At 36.0% G+C, this 21422-nt stretch overlaps 2 protein-coding genes across 2 annotated transcripts in view; both read left to right on the forward strand.

Annotated features, from left to right (window-relative positions):
• Positions 1-9067, forward strand: part of ahcyl2b (adenosylhomocysteinase like 2b) — a 65718-nt gene extending 56651 nt beyond the window's left edge. Inside the window, exons 12-17 of the mRNA XM_062996333.1 lie at positions 1801-1895; positions 1988-2086; positions 4063-4131; positions 4278-4356; positions 5669-5789; positions 5904-9067. Coding sequence (XP_062852403.1) covers positions 1801-1895; positions 1988-2086; positions 4063-4131; positions 4278-4356; positions 5669-5789; positions 5904-5910 — 470 coding nt within the window. The 3' untranslated portion in view covers positions 5911-9067. The remainder of the gene's footprint in view (positions 1-1800; positions 1896-1987; positions 2087-4062; positions 4132-4277; positions 4357-5668; positions 5790-5903) is intronic.
• Positions 9068-14192: 5125 nt separating this feature from the next.
• Positions 14193-21422, forward strand: part of strip2 (striatin interacting protein 2) — a 65818-nt gene continuing 58588 nt past the window's right edge. The window contains exon 1 of the mRNA XM_062996343.1: positions 14193-14333. Within this exon, the coding sequence (XP_062852413.1) occupies positions 14310-14333 (24 nt within the window). The 5' untranslated portion in view covers positions 14193-14309. The remainder of the gene's footprint in view (positions 14334-21422) is intronic.

Below are 21422 nucleotides of genomic sequence, written 5' to 3' on the forward strand. Positions count from 1 at the left end.
ACCTGTGCAGCTCTGGTGAATTCCATGCCCAGGAGGGTTAAGGCAGTGCTGGATAATAATGGTGGTCACACAAAATATTGACACTTTGGGCACAATTTGGACATGTTGACTGTGGGGTGTACTCACTTATGTTGCCAGCTATTTAGACATTAATGGCTGTGTGTTGAGTTATTTTCAGAAGACAGTAAATCTACACTGCTATACAAGTTGTACACTGACTACTCTAAGTTATATCCAAGTTTCATGTCTATAGTGTTGTCCCATGAAAAGATATAATGAAATATTTGCAGAAATGTGAGGGGTGTACTCACTTTTGTGATACACTGTAGATAGATAGATAGATAGATAGATAAATGATTAGATAGATAGATAGATAGATAGATAGATAGATAGATAGATAGGTGATTAGATAGATAGATAGATAGATAGATAGGTGATTAGATAGATAGATAGATAGATAGATAGGTGATTAGATAGATAGATAGATAGATAGATAGATAGATAGATAGATAGATAGATAGATAGATAGGTGATTAGATAGATAGATAGATAGATAGATAGATGGATGGATGGATGGATGGATGGATGGATGGATAGATAGATAGATAAATGATTAGATAGATAGATAGATAGATAGATAGATAGATAGATAGATAGATAGATAGATAGATAAATGATTAGATAGATAGATAGATAGATAGATAGATAGATAGATAGATAGATAGATATTAATTGATAAATAGATAGACTGAAATTGATTCTGGAGCTTACATGCAGCTGCATTTGTCCATAACCACAGCAAACAGACATCCCGTAGACACCATTCATTCAGTGTATTTTTTTCATTTGTTTGTTGTTTTGTGTAGTTTTATGAAGCTGCTTTTTCATTTTTTTTAAACATGTCAGTCAGTACAGGCCTAAGAAATGTCATTTAATAACGAGAAACCATTAATGTATGGTCAAAATAAATAAATAAATATAAAACCTTAAAGTGAAAATCTAATATAATTGTTAAACTGAGTCAGCTTTTCCTTGTGTCACTACTGTCCGTCTAATTCACTGTTCCCAACCTATTCCAGGTCTTGACCCCCTTTTTCAGTGACCAAGTAGGCTGTGACCCCTGCCACAGCTACATTAGGAGGCATTATTGATAAATCCTGAAAAGTCCTTTAGCCTTCTTAGGTCTTATACAACTAAACAAAAACACAGTGAAATAGATTTTTTGAAGTACAATTCTTTAATTTAACAGTTCAAAACAAATATTAAACTGTAACAGAACTAATATTAAAGTTAACAGAACTAACATTACTTAAATAAAATATATATCGGAATTATTGATGACTAATCATCACTAATCAATTCATTGTTAATCATCTTTAATGCGACGTTTGGCTCTGCATTTTGGCAGCTAGCACTGGTATATATTTAAGTTTTTTTCTCCATTGGTGTTAATTTTCTGACAGTGTATGCAATTTAAATTTACAAGCTATCATTTGTTCCGACTATAGAAGTAACTTAAAAAAAATAACATGTAATATTGTCGTCTGATTTACACATCGAGTCACGCAGGAAAACACGCTTACACAGCTTCCGGAGGTTCGGTAGTTAAGTAAGCATACAATAAAATTAAATATTTTAAAAACCTGTGGCGACCCCCCCGCAACACCCACCGGTTGGGAACCACTGGTCTAATTTATGCATTTACAAAGCACACTCGCCGTGAACCTCCTGATACAGGTATTTTTGGCGATACCTACTAAACATTTAAAAATGCTCAGTGCTGTTATGTTTTGCTTTTAGGTAATAAGAATGTGGTGGTAAGAGAAAACCTGGACCGGATGAAGAACGGCTGCATCGTCTGCAACATGGGTCACTCCAACACTGAGATTGATGTGGTAAGCCAAGGGGTGTTTTGTGTATAAGTATCATGTCTTACCTGGCTACAATTGCTGTCAGGTCTCGTTCTCATTGGTGTGGTGTATTTTAGGCCAGTCTGAGGACCCCTGAGCTGACCTGGGAGCGGGTGAGATCACAGGTGGACCATGTGATCTGGCCTGATGGGAAGAGGATAGTTTTGCTGGCAGAGGTGGGTTAATAACCAAAATTAGAGCAAAGTATTGGAAATCTAAACAAAATACTATAATAATAAGGATGTGGGGATTTTTGTAAAGTTAATCTATTGTTATTGTTAGTTATACAACCAACTGCAAGTGGGTGTTTACTAAATAGAAAATCTAATTTAGTTTACCCTTTAAAGGTAATGGAAGAAATTAAAGTAAATAAACAAATGTCAAGTTGACAACTGTGTTATAAGTCATGTTGAATGCAGTAAAACATTCTTCACTGTAATGTTATTGAAAATAGTTGTACAGCAACATCTCTTTGTATTGTGAGTTTTGTTACCTTTATCACTTGATATCCATATCCCGCTGACTTGTTAGCTCACGTCTTTGCTAATTGGAGAGCGGTTGTTGCTCAGTGGTTAAAATACTGAATAAAGTTTACCGAACCACTTCCAGGTTGCCACTGTAGTGCCCCTGAGCAAGACACTTAATCCTAAGTCACTTTGGATAAAAGCATCTGCTTAATGTCATAAATACACAAGCTAATTAGGGGTGGCACACTGGCTGGGTGGGTAGCACTGTCGACTCACAGCGAGAAGGTCCTGGGTTTGATTTTCAGGTGGGGTGGTCCGGGTCCTTTCTGTGTGGAGTTTGCATGTTTTTCCTGTGTCTGTGTGGGTTTTCTTCGGGAGCTCCAGTTTCCTCCCACAGTCCAAAGACTTGCAAGTGAGGTGAACTGGAGATACAATATTGGACATTAAAGACTTGAACTAATGAATCTTGTGTAAGCAGTAATTACCTGTCCTGTCATGAATGTACCCAAAGTGTGTAAAAATTACATACAAAAATCCTAATAAGAAAATAAAGCTGATTGGCTTGGTATACTCAATCACTCACATCTGGTTCGGCTTCAGATTAGAGGACAGGTATCATAGAATTTAAAAATGATTAAATAAATATTATTAATGATAACACATACGTAAGTCCTTGTACTAAAATAGTAAGTGCATGTGTAAATACTGATAGCTATTAATTTGTTAAAATTAATCGAGATGTGCAGATCAGGAACCAGACATGCAGGCACATTCATTAGTGCTCGAAGCCTTTAAAGTGGCGGCTTAAATAATAATTGTACGCATGAGCACATTTTAAGATGTTATGATTTGTTTTTATGTGTTAACTCGGCTCAAGAGGCATTTAAAGCCCCACATGCCTTGTAATGAAGCTGCAGGATCTTTCTATGCCTACATGGCATCGACTTCTATAATACAGTGGCTGCTTTAGCTTTGTTTGTTTGTCAAAGCTGACGATGTATGGGAAACCTTTTAATGGGTTCAATAGTCCCGTGGACTTGCATATATTTTGTAAAATAATGGGGTTGTTTTTGACACTTATACACTGAAAATAACACAAGTATAATATAAAAACAATGAAATAAAAAGCTGATTCTTACAATTTCTCAGAAACCCAAGCTGTAACACAAGTTTAAAAGTGAAACAGGAGGAAAATCCAGCTAAACACAGATACATGTGGGCATACGCTTTCAGGGTGAATCTGACGCTTATTCCACACAAACGCGGTTTCGTCTCATATGCACGCTTTAATGGTGTATTATCGCATCGCTCAAGCCGAGCGCTAAACAAAGCGACTGTTCATTTAATCTGAAATTAAATAAATACATTTTTAAAAAACAAACTGAACACGTTGAGTTTAAGGGTACAAATTGCTCGACGAAGGGTGTTGAGCTTCAAAGATTTAGAGTTTAGGTGACGTTGAGTTACAAGGTACCATTATTGTATTTTATTTTAGATCTTTGTTTTATTGTAGTTTCGGGGCTTGCAAAAGCACATTTGTGTCCACTGTGTTGTTTTATACAACTTTGCTAAAGGGCTGCAGTGATAGTGTGTGCAGGTGTCTTCCGACTTCTCTGAATTACAACAATAATAATTATTAATGATGAATCTAATCTGAATGTTCATCTGTGTGTGTGTTCGATCAGGGCCGCCTCCTTAACCTGAGCTGTTCCACTGTCCCCACCTTTGTCCTGTCCATCACAGCCACAACTCAGGTGAGCACATAATCCATCAGGATTCTGCAGGTGTCACAGTTGATTCACTTCCACTTCCGATTAGATATGCAATTGCCTGTTTGTCAGTGCAATGCGCACTCGGTCTGAATGTTGTCATGGTGACCATGTTCTGGCTCCTCCCCTAGGCTCTGGCTTTGATAGAGCTGTACAATGCTCCAGAGGGCCGCTACAAACAGGACGTCTATCTGCTGCCCAAGAAGATGGGTAAGACCCATTTAGGTATACATTAAAATGCTATCAGATGACTCAAGGGAAAAACCGTACCAGTTCTGTTTCATCAGGGGTTTGTATAGCAGTTTGTCAGCTGACAGCTGAATACTCAGTATGTGTGGCAACTCTGTTTGGAGTGTAACCATGCGTGTCTCAGTTTGGGGTCTGAAAAGAGCAAGACACGAGAGCCGAATATAGGTCAGCCTGTCAAAACCTGCTGCTGCTCCTCACTTCCTCCGCTAACCCCCTCTCCATCTATTCATCCATCCCTCCCCCCTGTCCTCCAACCTGTACCTCAGCATCACTATTCTAAACAGCTAAATAACAGCGTGAACTCTGTTCTGATGAGCATGACGGCACAAGCAGGAGGCTCTTTTATTTCCAGGAGTGATATCCGGATGCTAATTACAGTCAGGAATGTCTGGAAATTGGGTGTCGTACTGTCACTCAAAGCTTAAATGTAAGGGGCTTTTGTCGCTGCTTTCTTTTTTTTTAATCTAGCTTGCCTGTCTAGCACTGGCATATTGGGTTTAACACCCTGACAAATTAAGGTTGTCAGTGAAAACATTAAAGGGCGCTCAGGTAGCGTAGTGGTAAAACACGCAGCACACCAGAGCTGACGACTCAAATTCGTAGGTTCAAATCTCAGCTCTGCTACCGGCAGGCTGAGCACCTATGCAAACAACGATTGGCTTGTTGTTCAAATGGAGGTTGTCAGAGGGGATTCCTCATAACTGATGCAATTACAACCTTTGCTGGCTGATTGATGGTGCCTGCACAGAGATGAGGGATCAGGGTGTGACTCTCCGTACACAAAGGAGGTGAAAAGATGCAATCAGCTACTGCACACGTGTCAGAGGGGGCGTTTGTTAGTCACAGCTCTCCTCAGTCAGAGTGGAGGTCAACATGAGGAATGAGGAAGCATAATGCAATCGGGAAATTGGATACGATTAGATCCAATTAGATCTAGTGGGAGGAAAATTGGGGGGGGGGGGGGGGGGGGAGTGCAAAAAAACCCACAAAAAAAACCTACTGTTACTGTTATCAGGTAAATAGAAGTTCAAGCGATTTAACAAATTACAGTCCTTAGTTTTTATTGCATTTTTAGAAAGTGTACCCAGTGATTTTGGGACTTAAAGATGTATTAATAATAAATTATGGTGATGATGATGATTATAGTTTTTTTATTACAGTAGTCCTGTTATCTGTACTAAAAAAGTTAAATGCACCCTATCCCTAGTATTTCTTTGCCGATTCTGTTTGCAGACCAGTATTGACTGACCTTTGGTGTTCCTGTTTGCTTTAGATGAGTACGTAGCCAGTCTCCATCTGCCTACGTTTGATGCCCACCTCACTGAGCTGACCGATGAGCAGGCCAAGTATCTGGGCCTAAACAAGAATGGGCCTTTCAAGCCAAATTACTACAGGCAAGTAGTCTGTATAATGTCATAGAGTCTGCTGGTTAACATGTTCTCTTTTTTCTTGTACCAGGCTGTGCACATTGCACACTTCCTCATACAAATGTTCATTCTGTGTTGCAGGTACTAAATCATGTCGCCAATGGGGGATGAAGTGTGAAAGACGTTAGGCAGACTGATCAATCCAGGGGAAGCTGGGGGTTCAGCCTCTCTCTCAGGGGGTGGGATGGGCTCTGTACTGATTGGCTGGAGCCAAAGTCATGGCTACTGCAGTTTTATTTATTTTCTGCTAGAATAACAACTCTAATCCTTTTCTGAGCTGCTACTGTTAGTGACCCATTCTAGCACCATATTTCTGAGATTTCAGCCTTTCATCTTCTTTAGATTTGTATCATTTTTATGTAATCACTTTAGAGATCTTTTCTTTTAACTGTGGCTATTCTGATTTTAAAATCCTTATTGTTTTTGCTCTTTTATGATGTATGTGTTGGACATTTGTCCTACTGTCTTTTCTATTGTTTTTTTTCCTTCCTCTGTCAGGGTTTTTTTCTGTCCATGCAAAGGTAGCTTAGGATAAGTTTGCTTGGGTTCTAGGGTCCTAATCATATATTTTCTTTTGATCGCATTATCCAGATGTGTTTATTTTTATTGATTTTTACAAACATTTAACAGTTTCTTTTCCTATCTTCTGATTTAAAATAGGCTAGTTTGATTTTTAACTGGATACTGATAGATGTAGGGCAGGGCTGTTTACCCAGCTTTCACTCCAACTGGAAATTAATTATTACAATGGCCAGCTGTCTCATTGTGTTTCACAAATGTTTTGATGTTGACATAAAGCCAGTATTGACGTTTTAATCATTTCTTCTGTCATCATCTCTCAGTCTAGTTCTTGATTTATTTTTCACATTCTGACACGTACATACCAGGCTGTATAATTACGAGCAGGGGGGTGTATTTAGGTATTTATACAGCAAATACAGATTTTTCTATCTTCATTAACCTTCAGCTCTCATTGTTCCCATTGGGTATTATAACGAAAGTTAAATGTTCTATAAGAATTTACTGTAATGTTAAATGTATAAAACCTTCATTTTATATACTGTGAAGTAAATATTATGTCATTTAAATACCAAATGTAAAGTCAGACCCAGTGGTTAGTCAGTACCCAGTTTTTGTTTGGTTCTGGCAGAGTCTCAGTTAGGGGATTAAATGAAGCTCAAGACACGGATAATAACTAGCTTTCCTTTACCATAAATCTCCGTGCTTTGTCTTTTTCCTTACTTGAATCTTTCACAGGATTAGTAACTAGATTTTGCCAGTTATGTTTTAGGGTGGCAAAATTAAAATGCAACCAAAAATTTTGCTTATGATAATTTAATAGTTATTTCTGTTGTGCATTATTTACTTTTCCTTCTTGTGCTGTCTTGATTGACATGACATTTCCCGTACAAATATGGGACATTACATTCTCTGAGTGTCCTACAAACATTGTTAGGTTAACAATTATATAAAGGTCAGAGAAATGCCATGTTTATTAAAATAAATGTAGGACTTGAAAGGATGAAAACACAAGTTCGTTTTTATTATTAGGTGCTTACACCGATCAGCCATAACATTAAAACCATCTCCTTGTTTCTGCACTCATTTCATCAGCTCCATTTTATCTGATCCACTCATACCAGCACAACACACACTAACACACCACCACCATGTCAGTGTCACTGCAGTGCTGAGAATGATCCACCACCTAAATAATACCTGCTCTGTGGGGGTCCTGACTATTGAAGAACATGGTGAAAGCAGGTTAAAAAAATTTATGTAGAGAAACAGATGGACTACAGTCAGTAATTGTAGAACTACAAAGTGCTTCTATATGGACAGTGAGTGTAGAAACAAGGAGGTGGTTTTAATGTTATGGCTGATCAGTGTATAAAACCAAACTATCATTAATTCAGCAATTTTCAGACCTGTTTATTTTCATAGTTGACTTTACGCCCCTCATTATCTCCTTGTTGTTTTCTTTCACTGCTCTACTTTTTTATTGACAGTTCAAAGGGTATAAGCATTTTTTCCCTCTTAATGTACCCAGTTCTGTTTATAAGAGTAATTAAGTGGAGAATTTCATGTCAGTCTACCGAGAGTTTTTACTTAATGACTTTTGATTTGATTCTGTATATGAAGGTGCAGGTGTAGGGGTTTGTAGGGTTATTGAATAAAAGATTAGGTCTTTACTGTTTTTAAACCTAAGAAGTGTTCAGCCTCCTCTCTGGTAGGCTTATTCAGTTAATAAAATCAGAGTCTTTATTTCACTGCTTTTGAAAGGTCTTTATTCCAGACTGCTGCCATTCTTGGTACATCTGTACATTTCTCAGGTCCATACTCCTCCTGGTGTCTCTATTGTTTTATCTACATAGATGCAAGCATTAATACATTGCATTTTACTGCAGTTTGATGATTTCTCTACTGAAAGACACCCGAATCAACTACAAATTCCCTGAGATGGTACATGTATTGGAGCAGTGGCAACAAAAAACTGCTGTACTATGAACCAATACCTTTCAAATACCATTGGTTTTGTTGTACACTTTTCCTAAATATAGCAGTGTTAAGCAGGTTGTTGGACTGGCTGGTCCACTTAAGGTGTTCTCAAGCTTTCTTAGCATTTCAGTACTGCAGCCATTAGCCATTAATGGTACCCAAATTCCTTTGCAGTTTTAGTATTTTATGATTGATGATGATGATTCAGATTATAATAGATGTTAAATCTGTGTGTTATTAGTTATAATCCCAAATGTGTGGAATGTCAGTCCCCCAGTCTACCTCTCTTGAGGCTGCAACCCTTGTGCAACTGATGTTTCTGGATTTGTTCCCTTTTTTTGTATTCATCTGTATGTGTATGTGACGTGTGCTTGGGTGCGCGTGTGTGTGTGTGTGTGTGTGTGTGTGTGTGTGTGTGTGTGTGTGTGTGTTTCTTGGAAAGCCAGATCTCTGTCACAGTGTTGCCATTGACTCAGGATCAAAGCCTGTTTGTAGGGCCGATATGATCAGTGGTCCCAAAGCAGCATGTGCATAGAGTTAACACCAGCATCTCGTATGGAAACGAGCTTACTAGGAACTAAATCAGATCCACTCCTGTATTTATTGTATTCGGTACAAATAAGAGAATATTTAATGGTAATTGTTTAAAATGTTTAAATATTGCAAATGATAGTAGATGAGCAATAATCAATATGTAATCTGAGAATTTAAAATACAAAAAAAATAAAAAAAAATAATAAAATGTACTGAGTTATTGTTTTTGCAGAACTAGTGCTGGCCGTCTTATTTGTATTGCATAAATCTTTCTTTGTTTTTTTGGTGTCCAAAAAAGTGCTGCTCTTCATTTTTGCTTTTTTTTTTTTAATAAGTGCATAAAAAAATAGCGTAACATTTTTATACCCAATTATGATAGCATTAACTATAACTTATTTACACACTTACTTGTGGAAAGTTCCAAAACAGGTGTGTTTAATTATTTAAAACTTCCCAGTTCTAAATTCAACTTGATTTAACTGATTTAACTTTTTTTAATTAGCTTATTAGCATCAATTAATAATTTAAAATAATGTTAATATAATCAGAAATAGTTAATAAGGTACAATATCTAATGTTTAATCTATTATTGCCTTGTTTTTATTTACCTACTTACCTCCTAACTTTTTTAGACTTGGGTTTGTACATCAATTTAATTACATCATTCAATAAATTCTTGAATCTTGGTTACAATTTGGTGTTTCTACAAGACAGACATCCAAAACATGCACCAGATTTGGCTAAAATTAAGCCTTTGAATTGCCCCTCCCAAAGTCCTGACTTCAACCCCATCCAAAATATCTGCATTGTAATGGAATACAAAATATGAAACCAGAAAATTTGATTAGTCTCTACCATGTAGAGCTCTGCGTCATCCTCTCTGCCTACTGTGCCACCATATCAAATTAAATACAGTATATGCTCTTAACTGTATATTTCTGGCTGCAGAGTTAAATCATAAAGCTTCTAGTGATTGTTGCCAGCTTGCTTGCTATATGGTCACATGACTAGAAGGGAGCTTGTTTTTGTGGACTACAGCATATGCCACATACACCTCAACCATAACATTAAAACCACCTTTTTGTTTCTACACTCACTGTCCATTTTATCAGCTCCACTTACCATATGGGAGCACTGTAGTTCTACAATTACTGACTGTAGTCCGTCTGTTTCTCTGCATGCTTTATTATCCCCCTTTCATGCTGTTCTTCAATGGTCAGGACTCTCCCAGGACCACTACAGAGCAGGTATTATTTAGGTGGTGGATCATTCTCAGCACTGCAGTGACATGGTGGTGGTGTGTTAGTGTGTGTTGTGCTGGTATGAGTGGATGAGACACAGCAGTGCTGATGGAGTTTTTAAACACCTCACTGTTACTGCTGGACTGAGAATAGTCCACCAACCGAAAAAATATCCAGCCAACAGCGCCCCTTGGGCAGCGTCCTGTGACCACTAATGAAGGTTTAGAAGATGACCAACTCAAACAGCAGCAACAGATAAGCGACACTAACACACCACCACCATGTCAGTACCACTGCAGTGCTGAGAATGATCCACCACCCAAATAATACCTGCTGTATGGTGGTCCTGTGGGGGTCCTGACAAATGAAGAACAGGTGAAAGGTTAAAAATGTATGTAGAGAAATAGATGGACTACAGTCAGTAATTGTAGAACTACAAAGTGCTTATATATGGTAAGTGGAGCTGATAAAATGGACAGTGAGTGTAGAAACAAAGGAGGTGGTTTTAATGATATGCCTCATCAGTGTCAGCTTTCTCCATAGTGGCATGCTGGTAGCTCTGGATTCATACATAAGCAACATATCAAATCATAACAGACCGAGCTTTAGAATAACGTGGCCCTTTAATAAAAGAATAAATAGACACAATTAATAAAATAAAGTTAGTTGCACTTTATGGTCAAACATACACTGAGTAGTCAAAACACTTCACAATGCAAATGTTGTGACACTTCTTCATGTCATGGTCACGGATATATTAAATGTTGGATAGATGGTAGTTATCATATGTGTGTTATATGCAGCAGATATGATCAGCATAAAGACCTGATTGACCTGATAAGGACCAAATTATTATGGTCAAATAATTAGGTTGAAGTAGCTCTAAAACAGCAAGGGGTGCTTCCTGGCAGCCGTGGTCCCCGCCAACTGATCAGAAGAGCGACAAACTACAAACCACAAGACACATTTTTGGAGTTTTTAATAGAGGTAAAGTGAATGTCTCAACAGAGTGCATCAAATCCCTCTGCTGCATAGTTACAGACCTGTAAATGTGCTCATGTTAATTTCTGCCCACTGTTAAAAGCACCGACAATGCACACACATGCATCAGAACTGGACACCAGAGTAATACAAGAATATCAACTGGTCCAGTGATTCCTGTTTTGCCCAGATTTTCTAGACAGCCAGGTATGTATACATTGTTTACCCATGAACGAGATGGCACCAGCATGCACTGGACGGTTCAGCTCAGACATACAGCAGCTGTAGGGCCTGCTGTATGTATGTCCTAATCCAGATACATAGGGTTCAGCAAATGTCTAGTAGAGTCCTAATGGTGGTCGTAATGTTTTGTCTCATCAGTGTATGTAAACATAAAAATCACATTTTAAAAGCATTAATATAAAAGCCCATATTATTTAAATGATCACATGTTTAATTCTTGTCTAAAGAGTTAAAACATCATCATAATTCAATGATTACTCATTTTTGTAATATTACATCTGTAACTGTAGATGAATCACTTGAACTGTAGACTGATGGTCAAAAACATTAAATGTTTTGTGTGGAAACCTGGTAACAAAAGAGTGGTTTAGTGGTTGGTGGTAAATCTGAAGATAGTTATTTGTGGTCTCAGTTTCAAGTTTCTGTTTCTACATTAAACAGTATTTATGTTCATTTAGCTTAAGGGCTCTCCAATGACTTAAAAGTAAGGCTGAATCTGATCCAGTCATGTGTGTTAAAGCACCTTTAAAGCAAGTGGTACAGGATCTGTTTACAGTCATGAATAAATAAAATCCAACATTTCTACCATTATTGCATAAAAATGCCCACTTGCATTGATCTTACAGAAATGAATCAAATAGAATGCTGTTGACGGAAGTAACATTTGGAATCATTCTAAAAGGGAGAGGGGATAAACCTAGGTACCTTTGGTCCTTTTCTTGCTTCCAGTCACTGTTTTAAGTAGTTTGCTATGTCAATGTGTGTTTCCCCTTGAACACTTTGGTTTTCTCTTACATCCCAGAGGGTAAACTTGCTACTCTAAATTTCCCCTAGGTGTGAGAGTGTAAGTTGGTTGTGGGTGTGTTGCTTTCAAAACTTCTGGGTGATGCTGCATTTTTTAAATGAAATGGGAGGAACTTAAAGTAAGGTTCACAATATTTTTTTATGATCAGACTATTAAATAAAAACAAAAGTGGTTAAATACACTGGTTTTCTCCTACAGTAAATTTCATGTAAAACCTCACCATCATGGGAAATTTCTAAATAACTGATAATCAGATTTGATGGCAATGAAGCATTTTCTTAGGTTCTAGCACTTAACCATACCACAGTGAATCTACCAGAAAAAAAGCTTGTTAAAATGTATTAAGTTACAACAGATTCAAACAAAATGTTATCAGAGAATGTAGAAATATCATCAGCCTCAGACCACTTATTTCCACTATTTCTACTTTTTAGATGCAGCTTTTTCATGTTCTATCTCTGCTTTATTTGGGTCAGGGTTGCAGTTGGTTTAGTTTTCCCAGAATCACTGGGCACAGTGCACTAACACACCCTGGACAGGACACCAATCCATCATGGGCTCCCAGCCCTTCCAAAACATAGCCAATCATGTCATGCCACCACTGGGTATTCAAACCATCCCACCCAAGCCACCCAAGCACCCTTATATAACTTTTTACATCACCAAATGAATAATGTTAATTGACGTATGCATTTTTGACCCAGCATATTTATTTAAAATCCTCAATGAACTTACAAATGAATATAAGATTTGTTTTGGACAAAGAAATCTGCTCCGATCATTCAGTCACAAAAACCAAGCAGCTGCAAAAATGATTAAAAATCTAGCACAGCCATGAAATTTATGAACGTCCTTATTGTTAAAGCTCTTTAATAGTTGGTCCATGTTGATTATTACTCCTAATGAAACTGTTTGCAGCTGGTTGTAATTTGTGATTTCTGATGTAGTGAGCAACTGATGAACATACAGTGAGTGGATGGAAATAAAATATAAATAAAAAAGCTCCTGAAAATGGCCAGACTGATTTGAGCTCTAGTTAGTTTAACATGTTTGTACTGTTTCTATTTTGCCCACTACTCAAATTTCGGGCGGCACGGTGGCTCGGTGGGTAGCACTGTCACCTCACAGCAAGTCCAGGTCTTTTCTGTGTGGAGCTTGCATGTTCTCCCCATGTCTGTGTGTGTTTCCTCCCACAGTCCAAAAACTCACAAGTGAGGCTGGAGCCTATCCCAGCTTCCCAACGGGCGCAAGGCACACAGCAACACCCTGGACGGGACGCCAGTCCATCGCAGGGCAGACAGACACACACATACATACACAAACCCATTCACCTACAGGGCAATTCAGTGTCTCCAATTAACCTGACTGCATGTTTTTCGACTGTGGGAGGAAACACCACGCAGACACGGGAAAAACATACAAACTCCACACAGAAAGGACCCGGATCGACTGAACCCAGGACCTTCTTGCTGTGAGGCGACAGTGCTACCCACTAAGCCACCATGTTGCCCAGTGAGGTGAATTGAAGATTGTCCATGACTGTGTTTGACTATCAAGTTTAGTCTTGATAAATATATATATACATATACTGTATATATATATATATATATATATATATATATATATAGTATATATACACAGTATATATAGATAGATATATAGATATATACATATATATATATATATATATATATATAGATATAGATATATAGATATAGATATAGATATAGATAAATATAGATATATATTTTTTTACTTTTTATTTATTTACTGTTTTTTTTTGCTGTTTGAATATTGAATTTTATTTTAGTCGTTAATATTAAATTCTTGTTAGTAGGATAAAATTATTATTTTTTTTATCTTACAATTTAAAGGTTTAACCTCTAAACTGTGACTTTTTTATTATTATCAATAATTAAATGATCCTTCGTCTACTGTGGTTTAACACCGGTAAACACCTTCTGCGTAAATGCCCGCCCACAAAGGCTCACCAGCCAATCAGAACTCAGCAGGCTGAGAACGTGAAGTGGGCAACCCGGTCGCGTCTCGGTTTGATTCTGGATGTGAGTGTGAGGAGAAGGAGGTGTTACACACTCACGGAGAATGTCACAGACACTGAGCCACGGACGCTGAGCCACGGACACTAAACCACGGACACATACACTGAGCCACGGGACAGGAGACATGCAGCCGTCAGACGACATGGAGGTAACCGGTCTGTTCTGTTATAAACACTGAGCTCGGACATTCACGCCGTGGTGTGTGTGTGTGTGTGTGCGTGCGCGCGTTGTTGCTGGGGCAGCTTTAAATGCCCTTCGTTTGCTCAAGAGCGGATAGAGCCGGGGTTATTTTAGTTATTGTGAGTGTGTTCTATAAATAACTCACTGCATGTTACACTTCAGATAACCAGTCAGCAACTGCAATATTTAACCCAGCAGTGTCAAATAAATATTTCACTGTATGTTACATGTCATACAACCAGTGATGAACTGCATTATTAAACCCACCAATATAAAATATCCCACTGTATATCATTTCATACAACCAGTGATCAACTGCATTATTAAACCCACCAATATAAAATATCTCACTGTATATCATTTCATACAACCAGTGATCAACTGCATTATTAAACCCACCAATATAAAATATCTCACTGTATATCATTTCATACAACCAGTGATCAACTGCATTATTAAACCCACCAATATAAAATATCTCACTGTATATCATTTCATACAACCAGTGATGAACTGCATTATTAAACCCACCAATATAAAATATCTCACTGTATATCATTTCATACAACCAGTGATCAACTGCATTATTAAACCCACCAATATAAAATATCTCACTGTATATCATTTCATACAACCAGTGATCAACTGCATTATTAAACCCACCAATATAAAATATCTCACTGTATATCATTTCATACAACCAGTGATGAACTGCATTATTAAACCCACCAATATAAAATATCTCACTGTATATCATTTCATACAACCAGTGATCAACTGCATTATTAAACCCACCAATATAAAATATCTCACTGTATATCATTTCATACAACCAGTGATGAACTGCATTATTAAACCCACCAATATAAAATATCTCACTGTTTATCATTTCATACAACCAGTGATCAACTGCATTATTAAACCCACCAATATAAAATATCTCACTGTATATCATTTCATACAACCAGTGATCAACTGCATTATTAAACCCACCAATATAAAATATCTCACTGTATATCATTTCATACAACCAGTGATCAACTGCATTATTAAACCCACCAATATAAAATATCTCACTGTATATCATTTCATACAACCAGTGATCAACTGCATTATTAAACCCACCAATATAAAATATCTCACTGTATATCATTTCATACAACCAGTGATCAACTGCATTATTAAACCCACCAATATAAAATATCTCACTGTATATCATTTCATACAACCAGTGATCAACTGCATTATTAAACCCACCAATATAAAATATCTCACTGTATATCATTTCATACAACCAGTGATCAACTGCATTATTAAACCCACCAATATAAAATATCTCACTGTATATCATTTCATACAACCAGTGATGAACTGCATTATTAAACCCACCAATATAAAATATCTCACTGTTTATCATTTCATACAACCAGTGATCAACTGCATTATTAAACCCACCAATATAAAATATCTCACTGTATATCATTTCATACAACCAGTGATCAACTGCATTATTAAACCCACCAATATAAAATATCTCACTGTATATCATTTCATACAACCAGTGATCAACTGCATTATTAAACCCACCAATATAAAATATCTCACTGTATATCATTTCATACAACCAGTGATCAACTGCATTATTAAACCCACCAATATAAAATATCTCACTGTATATCATTTCATACAACCAGTGATCAACTGCATTATTAAACCCACCAATATAAAATATCTCACTGTATATCATTTCATACAACCAGTGATCAACTGCATTATTAAACCCACCAATATAAAATATCTCACTGTATATCATTTCATACAACCAGTGATCAACTGCATTATTAAACCCACCAATATAAAATATCTCACTGTATATCATTTCATACAACCAGTGATCAACTGCATTATTAAACCCACCAATATAAAATATCTCACTGTATATCATGTCATACAACCAGTGATGAACTGCATTATTAAACCCACCAATATAAAATATCCCACTGTATATCATTTCATACAACCAGTGATCAACTGCATTATTAAACCCACCAATATAAAATATCTCACTGTATATCATTTCATACAACCAGTGATCAACTGCATTATTAAACCCACCAATATAAAATATCTCACTGTATATCATTTCATACAACCAGTGATCAACTGCATTATTAAACCCACCAATATAAAATATCTCACTGTATATCATTTCATACAACCAGTGATCAACTGCATTATTAAACCCACCAATATAAAATATCTCACTGTATATCATTTCATACAACCAGTGATCAACTGCATTATTAAACCCACCAATATAAAATATCTCACTGTATATCATTTCATACAACCAGTGATCAACTGCATTATTAAACCCACCAATATAAAATATCTCACTGTATATCATTTCATACAACCAGTGATCAACTGCATTATTAAACCCACCAATATAAAATATCTCACTGTATATCATTTCATACAACCAGTGATCAACTGCATTATTAAACCCACCAATATAAAATATCTCACTGTATATCATTTCATACAACCAGTGATCAACTGCATTATTAAACCCACCAATATAAAATATCTCACTGTATATCATTTCATACAACCAGTGATCAACTGCATTATTAAACCCACCAATATAAAATATCTCACTGTATATCATTTCATACAACCAGTGATCAACTGCATTATTAAACCCACCAATATAAAATATCTCACTGTATATCATGTCATACAACCAGTGATGAACTGCATTATTAAACCCACCAATATAAAATATCCCACTGTATATCATTTCATACAACCAGTGATCAACTGCATTATTAAACCCACCAATATAAAATATCTCACTGTATATCATTTCATACAACCAGTGATCAACTGCATTATTAAACCCACCAATATAAAATATCTCACTGTATATCATTTCATACAACCAGTGATCAACTGCATTATTAAACCCACCAATATAAAATATCTCACTGTATATCATTTCATACAACCAGTGATCAACTGCATTATTAAACCCACCAATATAAAATATCTCACTGTATATCATTTCATACAACCAGTGATCAACTGCATTATTAAACCCACCAATATAAAATATCTCACTGTATATCATTTCATACAACCAGTGATCAACTGCATTATTAAACCCACCAATATAAAATATCTCACTGTATATCATTTCATACAACCAGTGATCAACTGCATTATTAAACCCACCAATATAAAATATCTCACTGTATATCATTTCATACAACCAGTGATCAACTGCATTATTAAACCCACCAATATAAAATATCTCACTGTATATCATTTCATACAACCAGTGATCAACTGCATTATTAAACCCACCAATATAAAATATCTCACTGTATATCATTTCATACAACCAGTGATCAACTGCATTATTAAACCCACCAATATAAAATATCTCACTGTATATCATTTCATACAACCAGTGATCAACTGCATTATTAAACCCACCAATATAAAATATCTCACTGTATATCATTTCATACAACCAGTGATCAACTGCATTATTAAACCCACCAATATAAAATATCTCACTGTTTATCATTTCATACAACCAGTGATCAACTGCATTATTAAACCCACCAATATAAAATATCTCACTGTATATCATTTCATACAACCAGTGATCAACTGCATTATTAAACCCACCAATATAAAATATCTCACTGTATATCATTTCATACAACCAGTGATCAACTGCATTATTAAACCCACCAATATAAAATATCTCACTGTATATCATTTCATACAACCAGTGATCAACTGCATTATTAAACCCACCAATATAAAATATCTCACTGTATATCATTTCATACAACCAGTGATCAACTGCATTATTAAACCCACCAATATAAAATATCTCACTGTATATCATTTCATACAACCAGTGATCAACTGCATTATTAAACCCACCAATATAAAATATCTCACTGTATATAATTTCATACAACCAGTGATCAACTGCATTATTAAACCCACCAATATAAAATATCTCACTGTATATCATTTCATACAACCAGTGATCAACTGCATTATTAAACCCACCAATATAAAATATCTCACTGTATATCATTTCATACAACCAGTGATCAACTGCATTATTAAACCCACCAATATAAAATATCTCACTATATCATTTCATACAACCAGTGATGAACTGCATTATTAAACCCACCAATATAAAATATTTCACTGTATATCATTTCATACAACCAGTGATCAACTGCATTATTAAACCCACCAATATAAAATATTTCACTGTATGTCATTTCATACAACCAGTGAGCAACTGCATTATTAAACCCAGCAATATAAAATATTTCACTGTATATCATTTCATACAACCAGTGATCAACTGCATTATTAAACCCACCAATATAAAATATCTCACTGTATATCATTTCATACAACCAGTGATCAACTGCATTATTAAACCCACCAATATAAAATATCTCACTGTATATCATTTCATACAACCAGTGATCAACTGCATTATTAAACCCACCAATATAAAATATCTCACTGTATATCATTTCATACAACCAGTGATCAACTGCATTATTAAACCCACCAATATAAAATATCTCACTGTATATCATTTCATACAACCAGTGATCAACTGCATTATTAAACCCACCAATATAAAATATCTCACTGTATATCATTTCATACAACCAGTGATCAACTGCATTATTAAACCCACCAATATAAAATATCTCACTGTATATCATTTCATACAACCAGTGAGCATCTGCATTATTAAACCCACCAATATAAAATATCTCACTGTATGTTACATTTCATACAACCAGTGAGCATCTGCATTATTAAACCCACCAATATAAAATATCTCACTGTATGTTACATTTCATACAACCAGTGATCAACTGCATTATTAAACCCACCAATATAAAATATCTCACTGTATATCATTTCATACAACCAGTGATCAACTGCATTATTAAACCCACCAATATAAAATATCTCACTGTATATCATTTCATACAACCAGTGAGCATCTGCATTATTAAACCCACCAATATAAAATATCTCACTGTATGTTACATTTCATACAACCAGTGATCAACTGCATTATTAAACCCACCAATATAAAATATCTCACTGTATATCATTTCATACAACCAGTGAGCATCTGCATTATTAAACCCACCAATATGAAATATCTCACTGTATATCATTTCATACAACCAGTGAGCAACTGCATTATTAAACCCACCAATATAAAATATCTCACTGTATATCATTTCATACAACCAGTGAGCATCTGCATTATTAAACCCACCAATATAAAATATCTCACTGTATATCATTTCATACAACCAGTGATCAACTCCATTATTAAACCCACCAATATAAAATATCTCACTGTATGTTACATTTCATACAACCAGTGATCAACTGCATTATTAAACCCACCAATATAAAATATCTCACTGTATATCATTTCATACAACCAGTGAGCATCTGCATTATTAAACCCACTAATATAAAATATCTCACTGTATATCATTTCACACAACCAGTGATCAACTGCATTATTAAACCCACCAATATAAAATATCTCACTGTATATCATTTCATACAACCAGTGAGCAACTGCATTATTAAACCCACCAATATGAAATATCTCACTGTATATCATTTCATACAACCAGTGAGCAACTGCATTATTAAACCCACCAATATAAAATATCTCACTGTATATCATTTCATACAACCAGTGAGCATCTGCATTATTAAACCCACCAATATAAAATATCTCACTGTATATCATTTCACACAACCAGTGATCAACTGCATTATTAAACCCACCAATATAAAATATCTCACTGTATGTTACATTTCATACAACCAGTGATCAACTGCATTATTAAACCCACCAATATAAAATATCTCACTGTATATCATTTCATACAACCAGTGAGCAACTGCATTATTAAACCCACCAATATAAAATATCTCACTGTATATCATTTCATACAACCAGTGAGCATCTGCATTATTAAACCCACCAATATAAAATATCTCACTGTATGTTACATTTCATACAACCAGTGATCAACTGCATTATTAAACCCACCAATATAAAATATCTCACTGTATATCATTTCATACAACCATTGAGTAACTGCATTATTAAACCCACTAATATAAAATATCTCACTGTATATCATTTCAAACAATCAGTGAGCAACTGCATTTTTAGCCCTTGTAATGTAGAATTAATATCTCACTGTATGTTACATTTTAGTGGGGCACTGCATTATTAAAGCTTGTAATGTGGAATAAATATTTCACTTATTGTTACGCTGTATTATTGAACTCAGTGATATGGAATAAATATGTCTTAGATATCCAGTGATCAACTGCATTATTAAGCTCAGAGATATTGGAATAAATATCTGCCTGTATATTACATTTTAGACAATCGATAAGCAACTGCATTACTCAAGCAAGTTTTGTGAAAGAAATATCTCACTGTATGTTACACTTTAGATAACCAGTAAGCAACTGCATTATTACACTCCTTAATATAGAATATCTCTCTGTATGTTACATTTAAAATGACCAATTATTGCACTTTTCAAGGAGCGGCATGGTGGCTTAGTGGGTAGCACTGTCCTGGGTTTGATCCCCAGGTGGGGAGGTCCGGGTCCTTTCTGTGCGGAGTTTGCATGTTCTCCCCGTGTCCGCGTGGGTTTCCTTCGGGTTTTCCGGTTTCCTCCCACAGTCCAAAAACATGCCACCAGGCTAATTGAAAACACTGAATTGTTCTATAGATATCTATCCGCTAGATGCACAAACCAGTGCATTGTAGTGTCGGTCCCAAGCCCGGATAAAATAGGGAGGGTTGTGTCAGGAAGGGCATCCGCCGTAAACATTTTGCCAAATCAATGCGGTTCATGATCCACAGAGAGCCGACCCCGTAACCGAACGGGACAAAGGCCGAGGCAGAAGAAGAAGAATTATTGCATTATTCAACCCA

The sequence above is a fragment of the Trichomycterus rosablanca genome, chromosome 1, assembly GCF_030014385.1.
Source record: "Trichomycterus rosablanca isolate fTriRos1 chromosome 1, fTriRos1.hap1, whole genome shotgun sequence".
In the NCBI taxonomy this organism is placed as follows: Eukaryota; Metazoa; Chordata; class Actinopteri; order Siluriformes; family Trichomycteridae; genus Trichomycterus; species Trichomycterus rosablanca.